General features: G+C 45.0%; 1 protein-coding gene and 1 long non-coding RNA gene across 2 annotated transcripts; both read left to right on the top strand.

Annotated features, from left to right (window-relative positions):
• The first annotated feature begins 1,345 nt into the window (after window positions 1-1,345).
• LOC310769946 lies at window positions 1,346-2,809 on the top strand. Its single transcript, XR_014551879.1, has 2 exons — window positions 1,346-2,420; window positions 2,534-2,809. It is a non-coding gene; the product is annotated as an uncharacterized lncRNA (long non-coding RNA).
• Window positions 2,810-14,504: 11,695 nt separating this feature from the next.
• PURB (purine rich element binding protein B) lies at window positions 14,505-24,639 on the top strand. The gene has a single exon (XM_083629613.1). The coding sequence runs from the start codon at window positions 14,640-14,642 to the stop codon at window positions 15,684-15,686; it is 1,047 nt and encodes a 348-aa protein (XP_083485739.1). The 5' UTR covers window positions 14,505-14,639; the 3' UTR covers window positions 15,687-24,639.
• The last annotated feature ends 1,437 nt before the right edge of the window (window positions 24,640-26,076 follow it).

The following is a 26,076-nucleotide window of genomic DNA, read 5'->3' as shown; positions in this document are numbered from 1 at the left end:
TGTGATTTAACAAGAATCCCCTCCCCAAATGAGTCAGGAACTAAGGACTTAAGCTGTGGATTTAAGGCTGTGTGGAGATAAACTTTCGAACCAAAGCAATGTTTCAAGACGAAGCTGGAAAGCTAAGAGTTTTGGAATGACGCAGTTAAAAATGCCGTCGCCATTTTGGGAGGCATTGTTGGAGCTCTTGGGTCTGGGAGGAGAAAGAGAGAAATAGAGTTGTTTACATATCGTGGATCAACTCCTCGGTGGGACTTAAGAGCGACAAATGCCAAATTCATGATGGAAAGAGCGATGCTATCTACGAAGGAGATATATGGAAACCATCTGGACTTAGTGGAGGAACGGGAAATCCACACAGGATTATTATTTTGCTTATCGGCTTAAGGAGACTAACAGAAGAGATCGTAAAGGAAAAATAGAAATTATATGAACAAGATATGATGTGGAAACACCAAGATAAGACTGAATAGAATTATGAATTTTGTTTGGACTGATTGGGACTGATTTGGACATTAACGCAGTAATAAGAAGATGATCTGAATCCCCCTTTGGATCTTGAAGTATGGGTTCCCCCAACAAAATTTAAAAATTTGGCCTTGTAATTTGGAATCTATGTGATGTGATTTAATTTGATGTGATTGGCCAGTTAATAAAAATTATTTTAAAAAAAAAGGAACTCTGGGGGAACCGGACTGGGTGCTGGCCGAAACAGCTCTTCAACGACATTGCTCCCGCAACCTGGGACCGGGCTGACTGGCCTTTATCTTCTCTGAGGCCAGGGGCGGTCCTGGCCCCCAGGAGACCCGCCTCTCCTGGCCTTAAGGCGAGCACTCCTCCTGGGAGAAACCAGTTCCCTTCGCCTCTCTGCCCTGAGCCTCTGCAGTTCAGAAGAGGCTGAAGGGTTACTGGGCCCAGGGGGAGACTCACCTGTAGGCACTGAGTCCTCAACCACCTCTGGAGCCAGAATGGATTCACCTGGTGCCTGCTCCTGAGGATCCGGCACAGGTGCAGGCGCTTCAGCATCAAGGCCCTGCCCCAGTTCAGCCGGCCCTGGAGGCAGGGACTCCTGTGCAGGCTGGGATTCCTCCGGTTCAGCCTCTGAATCGGATTCCCAGGCCATCACAGTGCCCTTAACAAACTTCAGCTCCCAGAATTCTATACCCGACATTCCTCAGATGAAAAGAGGGACATTTCTCACTCCCCCAAACTGACCCTTCTCAACCCCCCATTTTTTGTGTCCCCTCCCCCCAAGCATATCCTCCACCACAACACCAATGGGACACAGCACAAACACCCTCCACCATTCTGATAAAACCGCTTGATCCCTATTTTATTTTATTTTATTTTATTCTTTGGTAGATTTACAAAACGATAAACACACATCAGTAAAGGAATTTTAGAAAGGGGAAATATAAGAAAGCTCCTCTTTCTTCTCAGCCAGGCTGGCCCTGCCTTCTGCCGGGACCCCAGAGCTGCCACTGCCATCATCGCTGTTGCCAAGCTCTGGCTCCTCCTCTTCCCTGAGTGCTGGTGGGGGAAATAGGGACGTCTGGGATCAACTCAGAAGCTGGGATGGCTTTCATAATTCCAGGACCGTCCCTGGAAAATTGGGGTCCCTGGAGGGTATAGAATTCTTTGGGGGAAGCCATGACTGACGTGGCATTGTGGGGCTTGAAAGGTATGGATGTGGCCTCTGTCAGGGGCTGCTTACTGAATCCAAGACCTGACAGGTGCTCTGGAATTACAGGGGCCCAACCAGAGATATAACATGGCCTGCCAACCTCAGGGGCTGATGTTGCTTTCCATGCCAGTCTTCAGCACTTATAAAATGAGGTCAGTTTAATTATTCTTTATAGAAGATAGGATCCAACCAAGATCCACCGGATGGGATCCACCAAACTGTCTCCACACAAAGGATCTTGGGTTTGGATTGCACTGTTTAATAGGCTGCTCACTGACCACTGTGCAAATGCAGCAAGATGAAAATGGAGAAAGAATCAAAGGAGCAGAGTCAGAATCATACCAAAAAGGTGGGGGAGCAACCACAAATCAGCCTCAGTCAGAGCAGAAATGTGGAGGAATTTGCTGATCTCACCAACTCTTCTTAGTCACTGTGATTAGCAGTCAGCTCTATTGTTCTACATGAGAGTAGCAATAGATGTTGCCATGGTTTGCGGAAGGGGTATCCATGGCAATGCTTCTATGCAGCCCACCAGACGTGGGTGTTACCTGTGCTATGGATGAGTGTATAAATATCAGTTTACCTGAAGGCGGTGACCCATGGTTGCCATGGAACCCACAAGAGCATCTTCTCTGGAGAGGGGGTTGTCATAGAAACAGTGCTGTTTCTATGGCAACAGTGCATCATTATTTCCCCTCTTTCAACTGAAATATGTTTAAAGAACCTGTTGAGGAAAGTATGTGCATTTATTGGAAGTAAGAGCCAATATCCAGGCCTGGTATGAAATATTAGGGAGGCTGATGTGCAAACCCGCTGAAGAGATGCATTTGTTTCTTCTTTGCATTTCAGAGATGCTGTAGATCAGGGTTTCCCAGCCAGCTGTCCATGGACCACCAGGGGTCTGCCTGCAGCATGTCTGTGAAGAACCAGGGCTGTGGTTGTGAATGGTGGCAGTGGCAACAGCAACTACAACTGCTCCAGGATGGACCGGAAGTGATGGGCAGGAGGAAGTGGCCTGAAAAGGGTCAAAAACACATTGCACCTCATGTATTACAATCTGAATTCTTGGGACTCAAATTGTATTACAAAAATCATATAGCATATAACACAGTGCATTACCATTGCTACAGTAGGCTGATGAATCATTAAGTCGTCCACCACGACCTGCAGCAATTTTTGAGTGGTCCATGGGAGAAAGGGTTTGGGCATCACTGCTGAAGGTTGGACCAGGTATGAGAAAATTGGCTGCAGTTGTCCTTTACTCACCTCCCTTGCCAGCCCTTTGGTGTAGGACCTCAGAAGCCTCCTGTTCTCGCTTCATGCTGCTCCCCAATCAAAGAATGTGTTGTGTAGATAAGGCCTTATCCAAGCTGAGGGATACTGGCACTGTGACCTAACCCAGGCCTTGCTTCCCCTTTCTGGGCTGTGACTGTGCAAGATTTAAACTGTGTTTCCCTTTAAATCCATCTGTAATGCTGATGTAATCCTGACCTCGGCTGCAAAGTACAGTACTTATCTGCGACAGGTGGTATTCAGCTACGTGTGAATCAGAGAATGCATACTTCCAGGGATTATGCCTCTTTGCCCCTCTGCCACCCTTAAAAAATTCAAAATTCTCTGTCCTTCATGTCAGCAAACTTTGTGGTGTTTCCATCTTGCATCTTAATACAATACTCTGTGGGAACCAGATACTGTTGCACAAACACCCTGCTCTTCACAGCTCCATGTCATATTCTGTGGGAGCAACAGAGATTTGAATTCTCATGCCCACCTCAGGACTGGGCCAGAGAGTATGAATCCTCTTTTCCACTGTGGGCCATCAAACATTTTAAAAAGAAAAGTTTAGTTGGTTAATAAAAACAATCTTTCATAATTTCTCTTTTAAATTCCATATTATAGTAATACAAGTGGGGGCTGCAAGAAAATGTTGCTATGTCTAGCCCTCCTGCTCAGAGTTCCAGTCAGCCAGCAGACCAGTAAGAGCTGTTCGACAGTGGAATTTGCTGCCAAGGAGTGTGGTGGAGTCTCCTTCTTTGGAGGTCTTTAAGCAGAGGCTTGACAACCATATGTCAGGAGTGCTCTGATGGTGTTTCCTGCTTGGCAGGGGGTTGGACTCGATGGCCCTTGTGGTCTCTTCCAACTCTATGATTCTATGATTCTATGGTAAGGCCGTGTTCATGGAAGACAATCTTACTCGGCTACGAGTGATCACCAAAGAAGAAGAAGAATGGAACTCATATGTATACCATGCAGTCCTACAGAATACTCCATTCCACTGCACTCCCCCAGTTTCCAGGTTTCTCCTAAACAGACACGTGACAGGCTTTTAGCAGGAAGTTATGGAACATGCATTAGTGGGAAGCAAAGCAGTATGACCACCCCAAATATTCTGCAGGCACAAATGGCATTGAAAGCATGATGATGTGTAACAGCCCGAAAAACATCATGAGCCCAAATCATGATGAATGTGCAATAAAAACGACATCTCGAAGGACCCTCTGACCAGAGAAATATTAGATGCTATGAGAAAAATACAAGCCTAATTTGGGGATAATAAACTAATGAGTGTAAATCTGAAGACTGGTGCTCTCCTGCAACGTATGTTTAAATTGCAGTGGGTTAAAAAACAAATAAATCCCAGAGCATTGCTTAGCAACAGATCCCCTGATAACAGCAAATCACTCTGGAAGAAAGCTCAGCTGGGTCGGCCCTTCCATTAGGCAGAATGTGGTGGCTGCCACAGGCATCAGGCGCTGGATGGAGGCAAGGAGCAGTGGTGGTGCTGGAGGACAGAGCTCTGTGTGCCACACGGCCGACCCTAAGCAAGCCTGCTGGGATCTCAGGTGGAATCCCACTGGCAGTCTTTCCATTTTGCTTGTATTGTTTATTTCCAAATGCAAGAGAGGGGGGACACCAAGCAAACTGGCAGGTGACGTTATCAATAAAAATGTTCCATCAATTCCAGTATAAAAGTATAGATTAATACAGGCAGTCCTTATGTCCAAATAGGTATCTAAATGAGACTGGTGATTATAAGCAGTAGCAGCTGATGAGTGTTTGCCCTTCCAGGTTTGTTTCTTTTTATATATATAAATTTTATTTTAAAGGTTTTTACATACATTATTATTTGCATTAGTCCACAAACCATCTCAGTATCTTTATGGGGGTTCTTCCAACCCCCGCACTTCCCCCCACCCTCCTCCCCAGTTTCCAATAATTATCTCTTCTCTTTTCTGCATCTAAATACCTTAATCCAAACTATTAAATTTCCTTTTTAATATCCTTTGTCAAATTATATTACAAGTGCTAGTCCAATCCTGCTAACTTTTTTAGAGGTTTGCAGTGCTCCTTCATATATTCTATAAAGTTAATCCACTCTTTTTCAAATTTATCGTCTTCTTGGTGTCTAATCTTCCCAGTCAATTTCGCCATTTCGGCATAGTCCATCAGTTTCAATATCCATTCTTCTTTTGATGGGGTTCGTTCTTCCACCCCTGGGCATACAACATTCCTGCTGCTGTCGTCGCATAAATAAACAGAACTTTTTTCTCCTTCAGTAATTCTTCTCCTGTTATACCTAATAGAAAAGTCTCTGGTTTTTTTAAAATAACAAAAGTTATTTTAAACATTTTTGTAACTCATTATAAATCATTTCCCAGAAGGTTTTTGCTAATTTACAGGTCCACCACATATGATAAAATGTACCTTCATTATCCTTACATTTCCAACACATATTAGACATTTTCTTATATATTTTTGCAAGTCTTGTAGGAGTTAAGTACCAGTGGTACATCATTTTCATATAATTCTCTTTTAATGAACAGCAAGCAGTAAATCTTAAATCCACATACCACAACTTTTCCCATGAATCAAGTTGTATATTATGACCCACATCTTTTGCCCAATGTATCATTACAGATTTTACTTCATCTTTTGTCTCCCATTCCAGCAACATTTTATATATTTTTGACAGAACCTTTTTGTTATTTTCCAACAAGTCTTTTTGTAATCTTGTGAGTTCTTTCCTAAATCCCACTCCTTTATCCATTTTAAAAATGTCATTTAGCTGATGATATTGGAGCCAATCAGGTAACAAATGCCTTATATTCTCATAGTTCTTCAGTTTCAACTGATTTCCCTCCTCTACCAGCAATTCTCTATATGTTGCTCATTCTTTTTCCATATTTTATTTTTTAACTGAGAACGCTTCTAATGGTGATATCCACCACAGGGTCTTATTTTCCAATAGATTCTTATACTTTTCCCATATAGAGTATATTGATTTTCTAACAATAAGATTCAAAAATCTTCCCGCTTTGTTTCTTAGCCACCAATAGGGATAGACGCTTTTGTCGCCCATCCGTTTTGTTGCCAGCGCTTTGTTGTCAATGTTGAAGTAAGAGTCAACTGGCAGTCTAGTTGGTTTCAGCATGTGGAATGGCGCTGGTGGTGAGAGTCTTGTTCTTTGTCTGGAGCAGCAAAAGGCAGGCCCTAAATCTGACCGCTGCCTCTTTCTCAAAACCTCCTGCAAAGCTGAAAGTAAAAGAGAGACAGAAACAGTAGCAAAACGCACTTGAATTGGCTCTAACAGTACCCCCAAGGCCAACATCAGAGGGAGAAAGCAGTCTGAAAATTTGTTTGAAACTGAGTTTTAAGTGCTGTGGCTCCTACAAAGGACCATGAGGATTGTGGTTTTGTGCAGAGGGACAATATTCTGTATCTGAGACGCAGGCCTAATCCTTGAGCACCTGTCACAGTCCTTTTATACATAACTAGCGTGCTAAGAGGAAGGCATGCTTGGCAAATCCACACCGTGATCAACTCCCGCCCGGAAACCTATGTCCCCATTGCGGAAGGACATGAATTGGCGTCCACAGTCACTTACGGACTCACTGCTAAAACCCTGTTTATGGAAGACAATCTTACTCGGCTGCAAGTAACTGCCAAAGAAGAAGAAGAAAGAAGAAGATACATAACTAGCAGGAAGTGCCCAGCACTATCCAGAAATGAGAAGACACCAAAAAATATTGTGATTTTAAAATGGATAGTGCAATTTGTGTGTGTGCATGCGAGCACACTCTCTCTCGCTTTCTCCAAGCCAGGACCCCAATCAATTTGGAGGTGGGAACTAATGTTTAAATACGCTTGATTTGGTCTGCCATCTTGATTCAACATGGTCTTTGACGTTCACCTCGGGAGTCCTTGAGCCAAGTTGGGTGACAATATCTTCGGAGGCATCCAAATCAATGTAGTTTGCACTCATTGCACCAAAAAAATGGGCAAAGTGAACACCAGATGTTGACAAAGGCCACCACTCCCACCTGGGCATTTGGCAATGGTATCTTGAGAGGCGTCTGACTCTCCAGAGAACAGGCAGGCAGGCAAACTGCTCTCCAAGCTGCACCATCCTTTGGGATGATATTATCACAATGGCCAAAACTGATTCAATGGGGACCCCTGGTGACGGAAAGGTGTCTCTGCCATCAAAATATCTTACACTCCAATGTTCCCAGCAAGTACAGTGGTGCCTCTGGTTACGTACTTAATTCGTTCTGGAGGTCCGTTCTTAACCTGAAACTGTTCTTAACCTGAAGCACCACTTTAGCTAATGGGGCCTCCCACTGCCGCTGCGTGATTTCTGTTCTCATCCTGAAGCAAAGTTCTTAACCAGAGGTAATATTTCTGGGTTAGCGGAGTCTGTAACCTGAAGCGTATGTAACCCGAGGTACCACTGTAAATTCATATCAGAAGTGAACAAAAAGTTCAGGAAGCTGCATTGACCCCAAAGGGGGCAGGCGGGGGAGCCAAACAACAAATGAAGGAATACATTTCTAAGGACCAGCTACTGTATATGTCACAGAGTCCTGAGAAGTTTCAATGATAGGGCACAGCTGTTAGCTGAATACCATCCATACAGATCTGAACAATAAATCCACAATATTGTGTGTTGGATAATCTGTAAATGGGGAAGGAGGGAAGAGTGTATCTGAAAAATTCAAATAAACTCCAGATTCTGCCAGGCTGCACCCAGGACCTGCCTTCAAATGAGTGCCAGTGTGTCTAAACATCAGGATAAACTTTCTGACAGTAATAGCTGTTGGGCAGTGGAACGGTCTCCCTCAGGAGGTTGTGGACTCTCCTTCCTTGGAGGTTTTAAACCAGAGGTTGTATGATTCTATGACTGTAGAGTTGGAGGGACCCTATGACCCTATGAGTCTTCTAGTCCTAAAATGACTTTGCCTCATCTAAGTCCATCTTCTGTGAGGAGAGAGGTGCTATAGAAAATGAGTGTGTGCTTTGATCCTTGGTATTGATCCAAATATGCATGCACATGCAATGGTCCTTTGGTGAAAATAAATAGCTGAAATAATATTTTAAAAAGCAATTGAAGATGAGAAACTTCAGACTAACTCTTTGAATCTGGTTGCCTTAGAAGCAGTGTATCACAAACACTGTCATGTGGAATTTTTAGCAGATGCCCTGAATGCAAACAGATGGAAGTAAAATATGGAGAACAATTATTCTTGGGCCAGTCAATTCTCAGGACTGAATTACACATTGCAATAAACACACTTTAAACTTCTCCTCAGAGCAGACCCACTGAAATTAATAAACATGACTGTTAGATCCATTAATTTCAATGGGTCTCCTCTTAGTAAAACTAAGACTCTGGATGGTTGGAAAAGGTAAGTTTTGTAGAGAGAGAACTCAGTCCCTGAATCCAGTTACCAAATCTGCATCATGCTCCTACGTACGCATTTTGAAAAGTCACGATCCCATAATTTTTCATGAACCAGGATGAAAGAATGAACTAGTAGGATCCTGCTATTGATGGGTTAAATCTCCAGGCAGGCAAGAAGCCAGCTCCCCACACCACACTTCTTGGCCAGAAGAAGTTATCTTTAGAACTGTAGGCATGTAGCTCCCCCCCCCCCCCGCGCGCTTTGCACAGCCCCCCCAGGATCAGTTAGCTACTGAAGAGCTCATGCCACAAGGATCCACTTACAGACCAGCATAGGCAGACAGCAGCAGCTGGAGGTTGAGTTATGTGCCTGCAGTGGAGACTAGGTGAAAGGGTTTGACAGGGAGCAAGTAGGAAATATAATATTAAAAAATAAACCTAAATAAAGGAGGAGAGGGAAACAAGCCTTTTAAAATGAGGAAAACCCATCTATGATCACAGCAATAGAATAACCAAATGAATGCAATGCAATCCACACTCTCACTGGAGCAACCACAATCTGCTGCCACTTGAAGATTTGAGTGAAAGGTGCAGTCCACAATGCGGGATGCTCTTTCTGTTGGCAGGATTTCCTTTTTTTAAAAGCTTCATTTGCAGATGCTTCATAATTCCATTATAGCCCTGGTCTGAAACATGCAGAGCACAGAGGATATTAGGATTGCCTTCCTGGATCAAAGATCCATCTTGTCTGGTTCTAGTTATAGATAGGTAGCCGTGTTGGTCTGCCATAGTCAAAACAAAAAAATTTTTTCCTTCCAGTAGCACCTTAAAGACCAACTAAGTTAGTTCTTGGTATGAGCTTTCGTGTGCACGCACACTTCTTCAGATACCAGTTTGTCTGGTTGTCTGTTTGTCTGTTGTCTGAACTTGTCTGGTTCTGTTTGCAATGGTGGCCGGTTGAGCACCTGTAAGATCTTATTGCCAAGGAATGATTCTGATGGCCACCCTTTGTTTGTTCTTGGGTTTGGCACAAGGAGACAGAATGCCTCTAAACAGGGAGGTTCCAGTTCAATATCAGGGTTAATAGCCATGGGCAGCAGGCCCCATCTGCATCCTCTGCTCCTGGATGGATGCTGTTGGAAGAAACAGAATTCGGGGTTAGCATGATTTAAGATTTATCCAGCAGAGCAGTTCTTAGGGCTGCAGTCCTATACGCATTTCCCCCAGATAATCCTCATTCATTTCAATGGAATTTAATACATTTCAACAGAATGTATTTCAAAGTAAATACATAAAAGTAGGATGTAAGACTACAGCTAGGATAAGCAGATGCAAAAGGGGGAAGAAGTCCTGTACCTTTAATACTGAGTCAGGAACCCTTTTTCAGCCATGTCTCCTCAATGATAACTTTCTGGACTGCCAAGAGCCAATGATGGTCATTGGTCAGCATTAGGGGCAAAAGTGGGCAAAACAGCAGATGCAACTCTTAATTTTGATCAGTACTCTATGCTCAAGCCACGCAAATGTCCAAGGTTTCTACTCCACTTCCACAAACCCTTTCACCATCCAGGCAAGCAAGAAGCCTGGTCATAGTTCACGGAAACACTGCAGCCAGGCTAAGGCAGTCTAGAAGAGCAGAGAACAGGGTAAGGGAGGGGGGCTTCCTGTGTTCCAAGAGCCACATTCAGCCCACAGGGCAGAGGTTCCCACATCTGCTTCGCCATTGTTTAAAATCATGCCCTTCCCCCTCTGTGTTTCTCCATGCCTGCTTAATTCAAACTTCTGTCACTGTTTTAATCCACCACTTTCTCTCCCTTCTCACTCCCAAGTTGCTGCCACTGCTGTTGTGCAACATGTGTTCACCTTTGCTCCCCATCCCACCATAACTTCATTGCAAATCTAAGGCTATGATGCAGGACTACAAATCCTCCAAAGGGGCCTATGTGATGACATAGCCTTTGACAGCCTTTGGCTGCTGTCAAATATTTGCTTTGCTGTTGATACATACCAGGGGTAGCCAACATGGTGCCCTCCAAATTCTGTTGAACTATTAGTCATGCTGGCTGTGAATGATGGGAGCTGCAGTTCAACACCTAGAGGACACAATAGTGGCTGCTACCTCTGCTCTATTTCTTTATAGCCTGTCTTGGATTTACCTGTGTCAGAGAATGGCTAGATATAATGGAATGAATGCACAGGTCAGTAAGAAGTTGGCAACCCAATTAGGGGTGGTAGTCCAAAAGCCAATGCTGGGAAATTGCATATTATCATAGCTTAATGCTACTATTGGCCAGCCCCGTCCCCCCAGTAGCCATGAGCCAAGATGAGAGAATGAGCCATACATCAAGTTCAGCCCTTCTGCCTTAACAGTAGTACTATCAATTATCAATGGTTCACAAATTGTCTAGCTTCTAGGAACCATTTTTCACATCAATTTGTCTGCTAGGAGCTCTGCAGCTTTCAGCAAGGACTCCTTCCACTTTTACCGAAGATTCTCAGACATCATTTATGGTACAAGCTCAGTTCATGTGCACTGTGGCACATAACCAAACACTCCCACAGCCGTGTAGTAGAAAGGGAGCTTATGCAGAGGTGGGCAAGCTTTCCTTCAAGAAATATTGTCCCCCATTATTGATCTTCTCATTGAGAAGCCCTCTCATAAACCACTAGGGTGTTCTTGACACAATAATAGTGACACAATAATTAGTGCTGTCTGGAAACACTATAGAGCAACAACTATAAGGAACTACAGTATAGAGAACAAACATTTGTGGTATTAAAAAGTTGTGGGATTTCCTCAGGAAGATACAGGATATACACTGATTGTAAAGGAAGCAGTGTGACCAACCCCAAAACTTTTGAAGGCACAAACAAGTAGAGTCACATGTGACTACCCCAATAGCATCATGAGCAGAAATAATAATGAACGTGCAATAAAATGACCATCCAGAGAGGTTCTGAAAACCAAAACTTGCCATTTCATGATTTTACCAGCAGAGGTCTCCCAAGACCATTGAATCCTATAACGTGGACATTATTAATATATCAGTTCCTGTTAAGCACCTCAGCTAACAAAGATATGCAACCTGTTAGCATTCCCAGACAAGGAGATTGGCAGCCACTCTGGGTCATGTCTCTTTTTTCAGGACTAGTCACAATCCTGTCGACCCTTGAAAGCTGGGAATAGGATGTGGCACAAATGAAGAGCCCTCGATGACCTGCTTTGCCCTCTGTAAGCAGGGCAGCTGGGGAAAGTGATCTTACTGTGTGTTGGGAACACGAATTACATTATCCAGCCAGCACTTAAATCCTCTCTCTGAGCTGAGCACAACTGAAACAAATTCCTTGCCAGCAAGTCTTCATTTTCACAAAGAAAAAATATTATTCAGTAATTGATTCTGCAGATCTAAAAATCGAGGTCTTGGAAAAGGGAATATCTGAAGTTGATTTGGCTTCTTAAGCTTCAATATAGGGGAAGGATGCAGATGCAGCCATCATGAAAACCTGCCTGCACACACATACACACAAGACCTGGCTGGTTCCAAGACCTCCATGCTGGTTTCTCTTATGCCCTACAGATGGAAGCTTAGCCCAGGGTTCATTTTAACCTTGCCTCCTTATTAGGCTTGTTAGATTCTACTAACTGGTTTGAATTTCTTCCTTTCTGCATTTGCTGCCTTCTTGGCTTTTCCAGGTCCGGAGAGACCTTGTAAGAGTTGCAGAGGGAAAATGTCATCCTGTGTGGGTTCCCTCCAACTATTACAGCAGTGCCCGGACAGAAGAATCTGCACCTGGCTGCTTTCCCTTCTATGCATCTCTTAGCGTAAGGATGCGCCCCTCTAGAGTTGCTGGAATACAGCTCCCATCATCCCGACTACTGGCCAGGCTGACCAAGGCTAATGGGAGCTGGGGGCTGCATCTGGCCATTTGGGCAGTGGACATGTCTATGCACCCTTGCCTTTCCGGTCAACATACCTCCAGCCTCCAAAGTTCCTTTCTTTTATGCCAATAACTGACAGATCCTGCTGTTCCTAAGTGGCACATGAAGCCTGTCTCCTGCCCTTTTCTTGGCTGCTCCTTTCTACAGCTCCATGGCTTCACTACTGTACCTGTTGTTTTCCCTCTTCCTTCCTCTTCCTCTGGCTTCCAGCCAATGTTTGCTACCCAGGATAGCTAGCATTTTTAAAAGGTATTGGGGGGTAGGGGTGGGAATAAACCACCCTTCAGGTGGCAACCTTGGGCATATTTGGTCAGACCACACCTGGAGTCCTGTGTCCAGTCCTTGGTGCCACAGTTTAAGAAGGATAGTATTGACAAGGTGGAAGGTGGGCAGAGGAGGGCGACCAAGAGGATCCAGGGTCTGGAAACCAAGCCTTATGAGGAACGGTTGAAGGAGGTGGATATGTTTAGCCTGGGAAAGAGGAGACTGAGAGGAGATATGATTGATATCTTCAAATAGCTCACGGGCTGTCACATGGATGGAGCATGTTTGTTTTCTCCTGCTCTGGAGAATAGGACCTGAACCAACGGATTCAAGTTAGAAGAAAGGAGATTCCAATTAAACATCAGGATTGGATTCCCTGGGGGGGGGGTGGACCCTCTTTCTTGATTGTTTTTAAGCAGAGATTTGATGGCCATCAGTAACGGATGATCTAGCTGAGATTTCTGCAGAGGTTGGACTAGATGACCCTAGGGGGTCCTAATATAAGAATTAGAGACCCAGGGTGTAGATTTGTTTGATTTCCAGTATTAATTGCATTCAGCCTTTGGCTAGCGTGCATCCATGGATGATTCCTGCATGTTGTGACTCTCTCTTGCCTCCCTCCTACGCTGCATTCCATCTCTCCTGTCTGACCCTGAAAGTGGTACAAATGGCAGGATCGTTTCCTCTGTCTGTTGTGAGTTAGCACGGACATCTCCTTGAAAGATTCCAGATATGGGAAAGGACTGTCAACAGCCCCACTGAAGGTCTGGTTGCCTTGACAACCGTCCGATAAGTTGTAAGCCAAGACCACATGTTTTGGAACACCCCAAGGAAGTTGATCCCAGGGTGGAGCCCTGTCTCTTCCTCTCTCTTGATTTGTAACCTTTCTCCATGTATGTAGAATGTTTGATGTTTAATGACTCTTTTTGCGCTGTGCCTATAAAACCTTTGTTCTGATGCTCCTCTAAGCGCTGGTACAGCTGAAATAAATGCCAGGTCCCTCCTGAATGCTGGACTTGCATGAATTTCCTTGGCTCTGTGTTTTATTTAAAAGGTGGTCCCTTCCAACTCTGCCATTCTCTGATTTAGCTGAGAGCGCAGGAGCCAACTGCTAGGGGCCGAGGTCCCTTTGCCCCCCATAAAATATTTGAAGCGTAAAGGTAAAGGAACCCTGGATGGTTAAGTCCAAGTCCAGTCCAAGGCGACTCTGGGGTTCTGGCGCTCATCTCGCTTTCTAGGCTGAGGGAGCCCGCGGTTGTCCACAGACAGCTTTCCGGGTCATCTGGCCAGCAGGACTAAACCGCTTCTGGCGCAACGGGACACCGGGATCGAGTGCCAGAGCGCAAGATCATCGGTGCCCCCCCCCTTGAGGGGCTTTGCCACTCCACTGGTGCGCGTGCGCCACATCTTGTGACGGGTTGTGCAGGCTGGGGCTCAACTGCCCCCCCCCCCAATGTTTTATGAGAGCCGGACTCCAGAGTGCAGGGAACTCTGCACATGCTTACGTGCAAGTCCCGCCTTTACTCCCCCCCCCGCCCACAAAAAAGGGGTCTTGCGCTTCTTAGGCCTGCGAGGGGGGGCGGGCGAGGGGGCTCCTCACGGGCCGCCCGCTGGGCCTGGCCCTTGTCGCGGGGGGGGGGGGCAGGCGAGAGGGCGTGCGCAGGCGCCAGAGGCGGCGGAAAAAGCTTCGCGCTCCTTCTCTCCCTCCCGCTGGCTTCTTCGGGGGAGGCGGGGCTTAGCGTGGAACGCCGCTGACTTCCGGTTGTGGATCCTCCCTGGACTCGGTCCGTCTGCGCGTCCCCGGAAGTGGGCATTGGCGCTGCAGGCGGGGCGGGCGGCGGCGGCGGAAGGGGAGGCGGCCTGAGGGAGCGAAGTGCGTGTGAGGGAGAGCGGGAGAGAGAGAGCGGCAGAGAGCGGGCGAGCGAGCGGGCGAGGAAGGCGCGCGCCTGCGCGAGTGTGTGTGTGTGTGCGCGCGCGCGCGTGCGGAGGAGGAGAAGGCGGCGGAGAGCCGGACGGGCGGAAGGCAGGCTGGGCCTGACGGCGGCAGAAGGAACCCGAGGAAGGAGAAGATGGCGGATGGCGACAGCGGGAGCGAGCGAGGGGGCAGCGGGAGCGGCAGTGGCGGCGGCGGCGGAGGAGGAGGGGGAGGCGGCGGCGGCTTCCAGGGACACCGCGGCGGGGGCGGCCCCGGCCCGGAGCAGGAGACGCAGGAGCTGGCCTCGAAGCGCCTGGACATCCAGAACAAGCGCTTCTACCTGGACGTGAAGCAGAACGCCAAGGGCCGCTTCCTGAAGATCGCGGAGGTGGGCGCGGGGGGCTCCAAGAGCCGCCTCACGCTCTCCATGGCGGTGGCCGCCGAGTTCCGGGACTACCTGGGCGACTTCATCGAGCACTACGCGCAGCTGGGGCCCAGCAGCCCCGAGCAGCTGGCGCAGGCCTCGCCCGGCGGGGAGGACGGCAGCGGCGGCGGCGGCGCGGGGCCCCGGCGGGCCCTCAAGAGCGAGTTCCTGGTGCGCGAGAACCGCAAGTACTACCTGGACCTGAAGGAGAACCAGCGCGGCCGCTTCCTGCGCATCCGCCAGACCATCAACCGCGGGCCGGGCGGCGGGGGCGGCGGCGGCGGAGGGCCGGGCTTCCCCGGGGGCCCGCCGGGCCTGCAGAGCGGCCAGACCATCGCGCTGCCGGCGCAGGGCCTGATCGAGTTCCGCGACGCGCTGGCCAAGCTGATCGACGACTACGGCGCCGACGAGGACGAGCTGGGCGGCGGCGGCGGCGGGGGCCCCGGCGGCGGCGGGGGCGGCCTGTACGGCGAGCTCCCCGAAGGCACCTCCATCACGGTGGACTCGAAGCGCTTCTTCTTCGACGTGGGCTGCAACAAGTACGGCGTCTTCCTGCGCGTCAGCGAGGTGAAGCCTTCCTACCGCAACGCCATCACGGTGCCCTACAAGGCCTGGGCCAAGTTCGGCGGCGCCTTCTGCCGCTACGCCGACGAGATGCGAGACATCCAGGAGCGCCAGCGGGACAAGCTGTACGACCGACGAGCCGGGCCGGCCGGGCCGGGGAGCGGCAGCGGAGCCGGCGACGATTCCGACGGAGACGATGTAGACGACGACTGAGCCTCTCCCCTCCTCCTCCTCCTCCTCCTCCCCGGCCGCCTCCTCCCCGTCGCCCCCTTGCTTCTGACAACCCCCTTCTCCTCGCCTCAGCCACCTTCCGCGCCGGCCGGGAGGTTGCCATGGAGTACGGGACTGGGTGGAGCAGGGAGGGAAACCTGGCCCCAAGCGTCCTCCCCACCTCACACGCATTCTTCTGTCACGGGAGAGAGCAAGCTTCGAGATTACCTGCATACACCCCCGGCCTGCACCACTTCTGGAGCGCCCTCCTGATCTCTATCTCTGTGACCCTTTTATTTTTCCCAGGGATACAGCATCTGTTGGGCTTCACCGTCATCATTGCCTCCCCTGCAGAGAGGAATCTTTGTGGCCTCAGTTAACCTCAACCTTAGCCCGTGGCGGAGAGAAGGGGATCTCTGCCATCTAAATCTGCCCTGCCTTCCAAGTCGTCTCCTCTACCGAATGGCTGAGATGTTTTATTTGGGAGGAAGGGAGGGAGAATTGTTACTTGGATCTTGACTCTCTCTTTCACTTCCACCCAGACCCTTCACTCTTGCATTTCTGAGATGGTGCCCCTCTACTCTTGAAACCAGCATTCTGGAGAATAAAAGGCCACTGAGCATTGTTTGAAGGAAGGGGAGAAGCTACCACCGCTGTCCAAATCAGTGGGGGCATGGGGCTTATTTTGAGGGGGGTGCAGATCCCAATGGGGAAAGTCGTAAAGATCAATCATGGACTTAGACCAGCAGAAAATGGGGATTCAAATGGGTCGGGGAAGGGGACATAGCAGGTGGGCAGGGGAAAGAAGCAACCAACTCAAAATACCTTTTCAGAAAGGTAATTGGGTGGGGGGAGCCTGTATCTGGACCAATGTCCATTGTTGTCTTTTTTCCCCCCTTTGCAGAATTGTTTGTTTTATTTTGGGGGTGCAAATTGCTAAGCTCCAGGTGCCTGAACTGGAATTGATAAGTGAATTACTTTAAAGCTGGCAGGTTCTAAAGATCTTAAATGGTATTTCATTTTTCTTTTTTTAATGGGGGTTGCAAACAGGTAGATTAAAGAAAAACAGGCATAAAGCACAAGGCATGCAGAGTGGACTGGTCGCTGCTCGCTAAAGTTCTTCCCCTTCTCTCCAAATAAGGTGAAAGCAAATGGCTTTAATAGGAGGTGGAAACTGGAGCTGTCTTTCTGCTGACTTCAAAAGATGATCTGGTCAAAGAAGTGAAATCTGTAGCTGGTTTTTTAAAAAGCAAAATCTTGAAATTGTAATTTGGCAAAGGGACTGTGTGGCTACAGGTCTGTGAAAAGAACCATGTAGGAAAATGGAAGGCTTCTTTCATCGTGCAAACTAGTGGACGTGAACACAGACACCAAGAACCTCAGGTCCAGAAGTCCAGCATCAGTTATTCTTTTAACAAGATTTTTTTTTTAACAAAAAGAGAACTATCCATTTTCTCAGTACCTCACATTATGTTAACAGCAGAGTTGGCAAGAATGAATTGATGGGATGGATTGTTCAGAGCAATGCATGTCCAGTTGGAGCTTGATATCCATCACTAAAAAGGAGCAGAAACAACCCCACAAAAGATCTGTGACTGAACGTTCCCTAGCAGCGTTTTACCATCTTCACATTTTATTATAGACTGGCTACTGCCAATTTATCCAGCTGTCCTTTCCAAACAAAGTTGGGTGTCTCCACCCAAATAATTGCCTCATCTATATTTTGAATGGATTCTTAATCTAAAATGATATTTTTTTAAAACAAATGAAGTCAGACCTATTCCCTCCAAAAGTGTTTTTAGATACATTCTATACTGGCAACTTTGAATTGAATGGAAGTGTACTGTTCACTACAAAGTTTCAGGTATTATTTGTGCAACATCTTAGGAGAGGCAGGTAAACCTTCCTCTACAATCTTTTTTAATTGTGCATGCCTGTCCTTTATTTGAGCTGCCTTTTTAATTTATTGCATACCCTTATTACCTTATTTTGGTATTACTCTTATCTATACTATCTTTGTTTTGTATTTATTAGAAAGCAAGGAGACATAAAAGGCATTTCTTCACACGGTTGTCACTGTAGTGGGGAATTTGCAGGAATTTTCTTTAAAAAAATTAATTGGTTTTACTATAGCTATTATAAAGATCTGCAAATAATGTCAGAATAGTTTACCACAAGATGTTCAGCCACACATATAATTGTTTATTTTCAAAGATATTTCTTTATTCCCAGTGTCCACAGTAGATATTTTTATTGTATTTTTGAAGAAATCTTTCTTTCCATTTTTCTCCGTCGCAAAGAACTTGTTTCCTGAATTGTAATGGGAGCAATAGTATTTCTTGATGTTTTAATTACATCCGTATACTCGTACTGTATTTTGTACTCTCCAAGGCAGCTGTTTTCAATAATGTCCTGCTGTATCTACCTATGTATTTTTGTTCAAATGTATGTAGTTCTTTGCTCCGGAGAACAACTTTCACCAACAAAAGTTTCAGCAGGTTAACTGGGATACCACAGCCCTCTAGGATTGCAGAAAACTCTACTCAACTAATTAGAGCTCTAGGCAGCAATGAAAATTGAGGCTGCAGATGCTTGGTGTATATTGCTGTAACTCTTCACTCATTTTAAACCAATGTACAATACTTGTATAGACCAACAATGTTTTGTTGCTTCAGTGGTAATTGGTTTTTTTTTCCCTTTTGTTGCTCAGCTGCTGTGAGCCAATTAAAATGCAGTACCTCTCCTTTTCAGGAGAATTTTTTTTTTTTTTGGCTGAATTGCAGTAACTAGTCTTACCTTTGTATTACGTGGTAGTGACAGGGTTTGACTGTCCCTGGCCAGTGGCTACATATGCTATAATTAGCTGTCTAGGAAGTATGTGGAAGTAGACAGAAGCATATATCAGTTGTATGCCAAGAATGCTGCCATATATGGTGTTGTTTTGGCAACCAGAAAAAAATCTTCTGTAGTCATTAGACCAGTTAAAGCATTGTATATTGGGTACACAGATTGACACATGACCCTCCAAGGTATGTAGGTGGTGACAATGCAGTGTGTCAGTAGGAGAGTCTCAGTGAAAATACTGGGCATGCTTGTGTCCAGCTTAAGTATAAATGGTAAGATTTTAAATGTTTTGAGTAATACTGAGGTTATCTCACCATAGCAGGTTAACGGCCAAGCCTCATGCTATAGGAAAATTAGTCTGGTGGCACAAGCCCTTGTTAGGTGCAGGGGTTTACAGAGGAAAATCCATAGAACTCTGAGAGTGGGGGAAGGGGGCTTGCCTGGCATCTGTAGAGCTTTGAACCTCTCCTCCCTGTTGTAAAATTTGGGACTTCTGTGATTAAAATAGTGGAGATTGCAAATACTGTATTGTTTAAGGGTCACTTGGAAGCATTGATTGGCCTCTAATGAAAGATGAATCCTATTTGGTGTAGGGATAACTGTTAGAAATCTCACCCCCCCCCCTTGCACACATGTGTGCACTTTGTACAAACTGCGCCTTTAAAAGAAAAATCACACTGCTCTCTAAGCCTAGTAGTTTTGTCTCAACAATTGGTCTCTGCAAATTCTAAGTAGGCAGACTTGTCCCTGTTCAGAGTAGCTTCTGTTCATGTGATAGGGATATTCAGCCATGTTGGGGAAAAAATGTACTGCCTGGATTACATCTCAGATGAATGATCTTGTTATTCCTGTTTATATTCTTGTGCTTAAATGTCAATTTGGGTAAAGGCTTCCCCATTCTTGGTGCTGCAGTTAAATTGTATCTTTGAATTTTTCTGCAGCAACATTGACAGTACCTCAGTGCAGTTTACAAGCTGCCGTCTGGCATATCTGTGCTTAAAATAGCTTAATTCCATAAATTTACTGGAGTTTAGCTGTCACACGTTCAGGTATGTTGAGTTATGTGGCTTGTGGATCACACTGTTGTCTTAAAAATGTCGGTTCTGTGTGAGGGGGAAATGGGCAAACCTCCCTGTGGAGTTCTGCATATCCAACATTTCTAGACTTCTACTGTCCTTGGAGTGATGCATCTGCTGTACAAAACAAAATGTAAATCTTGTATAGCACCAAAAATTGTAAATATTTGAGGCATACAGGTATAAACACCCGTATCTTTAGCTCACATCTAGTTACGGGTTCTTGTTCTTCTTTTCATAGCTGTCTGCTGCAGAGCGGTTGCAGACCTAACACTGAATGCTTTTTCTTTTTTCCTCAAATAAAAAGCAGTCACTGTTGCTTACCCTGGAATCCGCTCTGCAACCACAGATCTTTTTAAAAATAAATTAAGATTCAAGCTTCTGCTTCAGTTTCTCTCCCCAAAAACACACATTCTTATCATGCCCTGGCTTACAATTTTCAGGATAATGGGCACAAGATGCAGGTTACAATAAACCCTCATATTGAGTGGTCCCATCGTTGACTGCACGCTTCAGGTATTGGAATAGCTGAGGATGGTTTGTGATCTGTTCCTATCATTAAAGGGGACATTGGAAAAGTGACTAACTCAGGCTACTTTTCACTTGTGAGGGCAGCAGTTTTGTGATTTTGGTGGAAAACTGTTCAGTGCATAAACATGCATGGACATCTCAATGTTTTAACAGAAAGATTATGGTACTTTATCTGATGCACAATTTAATCTCTCAGCAGATATTCAGTTATTATTTAAAAATAAATAAACTTGTGGCCTTGACTCTTAACTTAGTGGAAGGGAGGAAAACTTAGTTTTTCCCTTTAAAAGTGGCACTTTTTGGCTTCAAAATTATTCTAATACTACGTAGTTCTTGGTAAACATGTTGTTGATATGCTTCCTTTGGTAAAATGGTAAATGTATTGAAGTATGTTTGCTATGAAACAAATTTAGTTTTTTAAAGGGATAGTGTAATGGGGATTACCAATCTACTTGAGGCTAAATATTTAAAACTTAATGGACCCTGATGCTTTTAATATGCATTATTCAAAATTATTTCTGGAAACATTGTGTAGGCAATTTAATATTACCCAGCAGAACCCTTAGCTTAGAGCTTACCTATGCTACAAATCTGAATCATTTTATACCAGAAGAATATAAAGACTTTCCTCAAGGAAACATTAGTTTGATGAGAGTGCTGGGAGATTTGTAGACTCTCACTGAGAGGGAATGATGATTAAACCAGTTTAGACCTATATGCTTTGAGCTATTGCACTCAGACCAGTCTTCTGCAGCTCAAACCTTAAAATGCTTTCTGAATGCCAAACTGGTAGTGGCAGGTCTCTTATTATGTATTTCTTGATTATTTGTTCACTCATGAATTTGCGATGTAAATACATACTCTTCATGGTAGCTTCCTTCCCCCATGTTCTTGATAGTCTGATTCCAGGTGTGCTAGAGGTATTTAGAAAGCTTGCCTCTTGTCCAGCAATGGTGCTTATGGTAATTCAGTGTCAGCAAAATTACTGTAGCAATTTGTTGTGCTTGAGCATTAGCCAGATCATCTTAATTGTCAGGTGGCATTTACTTCTTAAAATTGCATACTTGGGTTTGATTTATTAGGTTGATGGAGTTTGGCTAAGGTAAGGTAAGACTGGTTGTAGTAAAAAAGATTCCTTCCTCCCTCTTGCAGGTTCTCAGGAACCTCATCTTTTGCACTTTGTAGTTTTTAGCCAACAGAGGAAGAGTTAAAAAGAATTAAGACTGACAGATTGCTTTATTGAGGTATTGTGAGAGGAAAGCACGTGGCTGAAGCATAACAGCTGTTTCGTGTAAGGTTCCAGAGAAGTTTAATATTGGAAGCAGACATTCAAACCTGTGAATGTGGCCATGAGCTGCTACCTCTCCTACCTGTAGAATGACAGTTAATCTGCAGTGGTGTTAGACTAACTCCATCTTAATATAATGAGGTTGGTGTAGTATATGGTGGAGTAAAATTTTCCTTTTTAATAAAATAAAATCCCAACATTATGGTCAAGTCACACAAACAGCAGGTATTTTGCATAGTTGTAGGGAGTAAGCAATAACACAGTCGCTGGGCTCTAAAGAACTGAATTGCTGGCTGGGTGTGCTTGAGGTGGGGGTGGTCTTGTGGTTCTTAAGGAGGAGCTTCAAAAGCAGTTAGTAGCATGGGGGATCTCTTCAGATGCGAACAGCCCAAAATTTCACTGGCTGTGTACTATTCCATTGGGCACAGTGAAAGTGTTTCTTTGGGTCCCAGCCTCTCATATTCAACTTGCAGCAGTATAATTAAGGCCAGTTGTGTAAATTTGCTCGTATCTGATTTGACAGAGGAGAACTAAGTTGTAGACTTCAGAGCAGCACAACTAAAGTCTATGGGACTGTTCCCAGAGTCTTTAGAGAATAACTGTTCTACCATCGCCCAATTTTTTGAGCATGAGAATCATTAACTTGCCAAAAATGCTCACCTAAGGAAAGAAGAATGTTCCAGGATGTTTAATAACTGATTTCTAATCAGTAATTACCATGAATTTTTTTTTGCTAGCCTTCTCACTCCAGCTCCTCTTTTTTTTAATCTGACAAGGGGAAGAGTGGGGGAGAGCTCAAGGTTTCAATGTCTACTAGAAATATAGAAATACCAACACAATTTTGTCTCTTAAATTCCGTGAAGGGAAGGTTAAGTGTGCTTTGTCAAAGCCATTTTGTAATAAGCTGCTATGTAGCCTTAATCTCATAATGTACTGTGTGTGTGTGTATAGGTACATATACACATACATACAAAGTAAGCGGCCCACAGCAAAGAAGTACAAGTTTGTCAAAGCTATTGTAAATGTACAGGAAAGCTTACTGCTGCTTCCCCCACTCCTGGCCTATCACTGCTTTGTGTAGCCAAGGTAAACTGTCTTTAAGACTTGCAGAGGACATAATTTAAAACAGCAGTCACTGTGCACCATTTTAACCCAGGCAGGCTTCCAAGACAATATGTTTAATTTCCTGCCCTGCTTTTTCTGTGTTGAAAGGCCCATCTGGTTAGAAAATCCCATATTTGAATGCATGTGGGATTTACAAGAATATAGCTTAATCTTCTTGTTTCTTCACACTGCCCCTCTTCAGAATTGGAGCTGTTGACTCAGGCATGCTCAAATGTAAAGAACCATGATAAGCGAGTTAGCCAGTTATCTCCTAGCTTACATGTGCTGTGAATATTTTAACCTTACCAACATTTGTAGAGATGGGCCCATTAGGAGAAGGCAGGTCATTGGCCCAATAATAACATTGGGCAATAATCTGAGCAGCTCTCCATGTTACCTTTCCCTCCAGCACTTTCACATCATCCTTGCTGGCCTATTATTAAGAGGAAATGTGTTAGTCTAGATTGCTGAAGCTGCATTCAGTGATTTTCATGCTACTAAGAATGCTGTGGTTCCACAGAAGCCTATCAAGTTCCTCAGTGAGAAGACTTTGTCCGCTGTCTCAATGTCCAGCTGCACAGGAAGGTTAGGGCATTTTGGAACATAACCTTTCTTGGTGAGAGGTCTGATCAGTGCCCGTATTTGAACATACCGTAGAATCTTCTGCAGTGCACAGGTTGCAGCAGATGCTCAAGGCAGGCAAAACCCTATGTGAAGCAGGTTCTCTGAGGAGGTGATATGTTTGAAAGTCAAGCAAATGTTGAGCAGTTGCAGCCCGTACTGTAGGTAGCTTATTTTTCCCCATGTTATGTTACCAGTTGGTGCTGGTAGTCTTCCATGTTTTGCCAAGACTGGTGGAACAAACACTCATAATCTGGTTTCCAAGTCTCTTGCTCTTTCTCATTGCCTCATTGAATTAACCTTTGCACTGCAGGTGGATTTTGCAAGCACAGGTCTTCCATTGAAATGAATGGATAGTGCCCCCGCTGCTGTGCTTGCTGGCGTAGCCACCAAAGTCCTTTTCCAGCAGAGGGTGCAGCAGTCAGCTGCCTCTTCCAGTTAGAGGTATTGCTTACTACAGATACTACAGTATCTGTTGCTCAATTTGATGCTAACAGATTTGTCAAAAGTGATATGCAGGATTAGAAAGAAAGGGCAGGGTGGTGCAGAATTGTTGCCCTTGGGAAGTGGAGGTTTTGCTGGGCTGAATGTACAATTTCAGTAGTGAGCAAATATTTTAATTTGGTATAAAGTTGAGAAAAACTTGTGTAAGTGATAATTGATCATATATGGATGTAATCAGCCCATATGTAAATATACACGTTTGTACATTGTATACATAGAAAGAAATGTCTGTGTACATGTGTATGTATTTATAAAAACATGTTTCTCTGCTAGATAGTAAATGCAAAAGTAGCTCTAATTTTATATCTATCTCTCTATATATATCTATATATTTTAAAAAAACTCCCCCTCTATAAATATATTATATAAATGCTAGAAGTTAATTTGTAGTAAAATAGATCTGATTTCAGGAATATCTGCTGAGAGACCAAAAAGTTCACTTTTAAGTACCTTAATTAAAGAATAAAGTTTATTCCTCTTGTTTATTTTTTTATATAAAAAAAATTAAATGCACTTTAACTGGCAAAACAAACACAAACAGCTGCGTGGTGCAGTTTCAAGCATACAGAGATGTTTTAAAAGTGCAGCACCCATTCAGAAATATTCCTTTCTCACCCATTAAGCAGAGCGCTGGAAAGTATTTACAGTCCCAGGGCAAAGAGCTGCCTATTTGTCTTGCTGCCTGTTGGCTGAAGCCGAGATTCTGATTTCCCTTTTGGGGAGGGGGGCTGGCAGGACTGCTTTTAAAGAGCAATGCAGATGCAGCCAGACACTACAGGCTGCTGTCAAACAAAGGCAGGTCCTGGATTTACCACTAGCTGACTAGCAAAACAACAACAAACCAGTCCAAACGACATTAAGAACTCCTCATGCTAGTTGAGCACTCCTTACCATAACAGGTTTTTGCAAATGGAGTTTTACAGTCTATATTTAAAAAAATGTATGTTTGTAACAAATAAAAGTATGCGGAAAAGTGAATGAACATGTACCTCTGTCTCTGGGTTTTTTTATGTAGTGGGAAATCATGTATTTTTGTGATGCAATTGAAAATTAATCATTTATTACCCTGGAGCTATGTTAGATGTGTCATGAGTTGATGGGCCTGTGGCAAAGCGTTGCCTGTTTGAATGAGTGGAAAATATCCAAGTAGGGAAGTATACCAAACAAGAAGCAAGATTCTATAAATCCTGATGGATCTCAGGGACTGAAGATGAATTCCTGGAGTGGGGCAGGGAGGGCAAGGGAGCAGGGAGAAGCTTGAACTCCTATATGGATACCATGTTTTGCCAACTGCTGTCTGTGAATGCTAGGCTATTTTATTTGTATATCACTGCACACATCCAGAGGCACCCTGGAGCAATTTTCAAGAACAAAATACAACATATACATATGTTCACTAAAATGATACAAATATTAAAATATTCATCCAAAGAAAGAAGGTGTTACTTTTTATTATCGTAATCTGGCCACCCCAAGAGAGAGTAGTGCGTTGTGTGTGTGATGACAGTTTCACAGCACTTTAGAGCCATAGAACTGAGGCTTGTGATTCTTTCCCTGAGCTTGGATTTAAACCCAAAAATCCACCCTTCTGGAGTATGTAGCCTCTTAACTGTTAGTTGGCTCCTACTGGAAGAAAGCCTACAACTGGGAGATCTGCATAAGCTTCTCACAATGTGCAAAATTAAAACATCAGACACAGTAAAACATTAGACATAAAAAACTTCCCAATACAGGGTTGCCTTCAGATGTCTTCTAAAAGTCAGATAGTTTGTTTCCTTGACATCTGATGGGAGGGCGTTCCACAGGACAGGCTCCACTACCGAGGAGGCCCTCTGCCTGGTTCCCTGTAACCTCGCTTCTCGCAGTGAGGGAACCGCCAGAAGGCCCTCGGAGCTGGACCTCAGGCTAAATGATGGTGGTGGAGACGCTCCTTCAGGTATACAGGGCCAAAGCCATTTAGGGCTTTAAAAGTCAGCACCAACACTGAATTGTGCTTAGAAACGTACTGGGAGCCAGTTTAGATCTTTTAGGACCAGTGTAAAAGACCCTGATGTTTGGAAAGATGGAGGGCACAAGGAGAAGGGGACGACAGAGGACAAGATGGTTGGACAGTGTTCTCGAAGCTACAAACATGAGCCTGACCAAACTGCGGGAGGCGGTGGAAGACAGGAGTGCCTGGGGTGCTCTGGTCCATGGGGTCACGAAGAGTCGGTCACGACTAAACGACTAAACAACAACAATATGGTCCCTATAGCAGCTCCCAGTCACCAGTCTAGCTACCGCATTCTGGTTTAGTTGTAGTTTCTGAGTCACCTTCAAAGGTAACCCCATGTAGCGTGCATTGCAGTAGTCTTAAGTGGGAGATAGCCAGGCATGTACCACTCTGGTGAGACATGGCACAAGCAGGTAGGGTTTCAGCTGGCGT

The sequence above is a fragment of the Podarcis filfolensis genome (genome assembly GCF_964270895.1).
Source record: "Podarcis filfolensis genome assembly, chromosome: 8".
Classification (NCBI taxonomy): domain Eukaryota; kingdom Metazoa; phylum Chordata; class Lepidosauria; order Squamata; family Lacertidae; genus Podarcis; species Podarcis filfolensis.
Note: the sequence above shows the minus strand (reverse complement) of the source record. Positions and strands in the feature narration are given on the sequence as shown.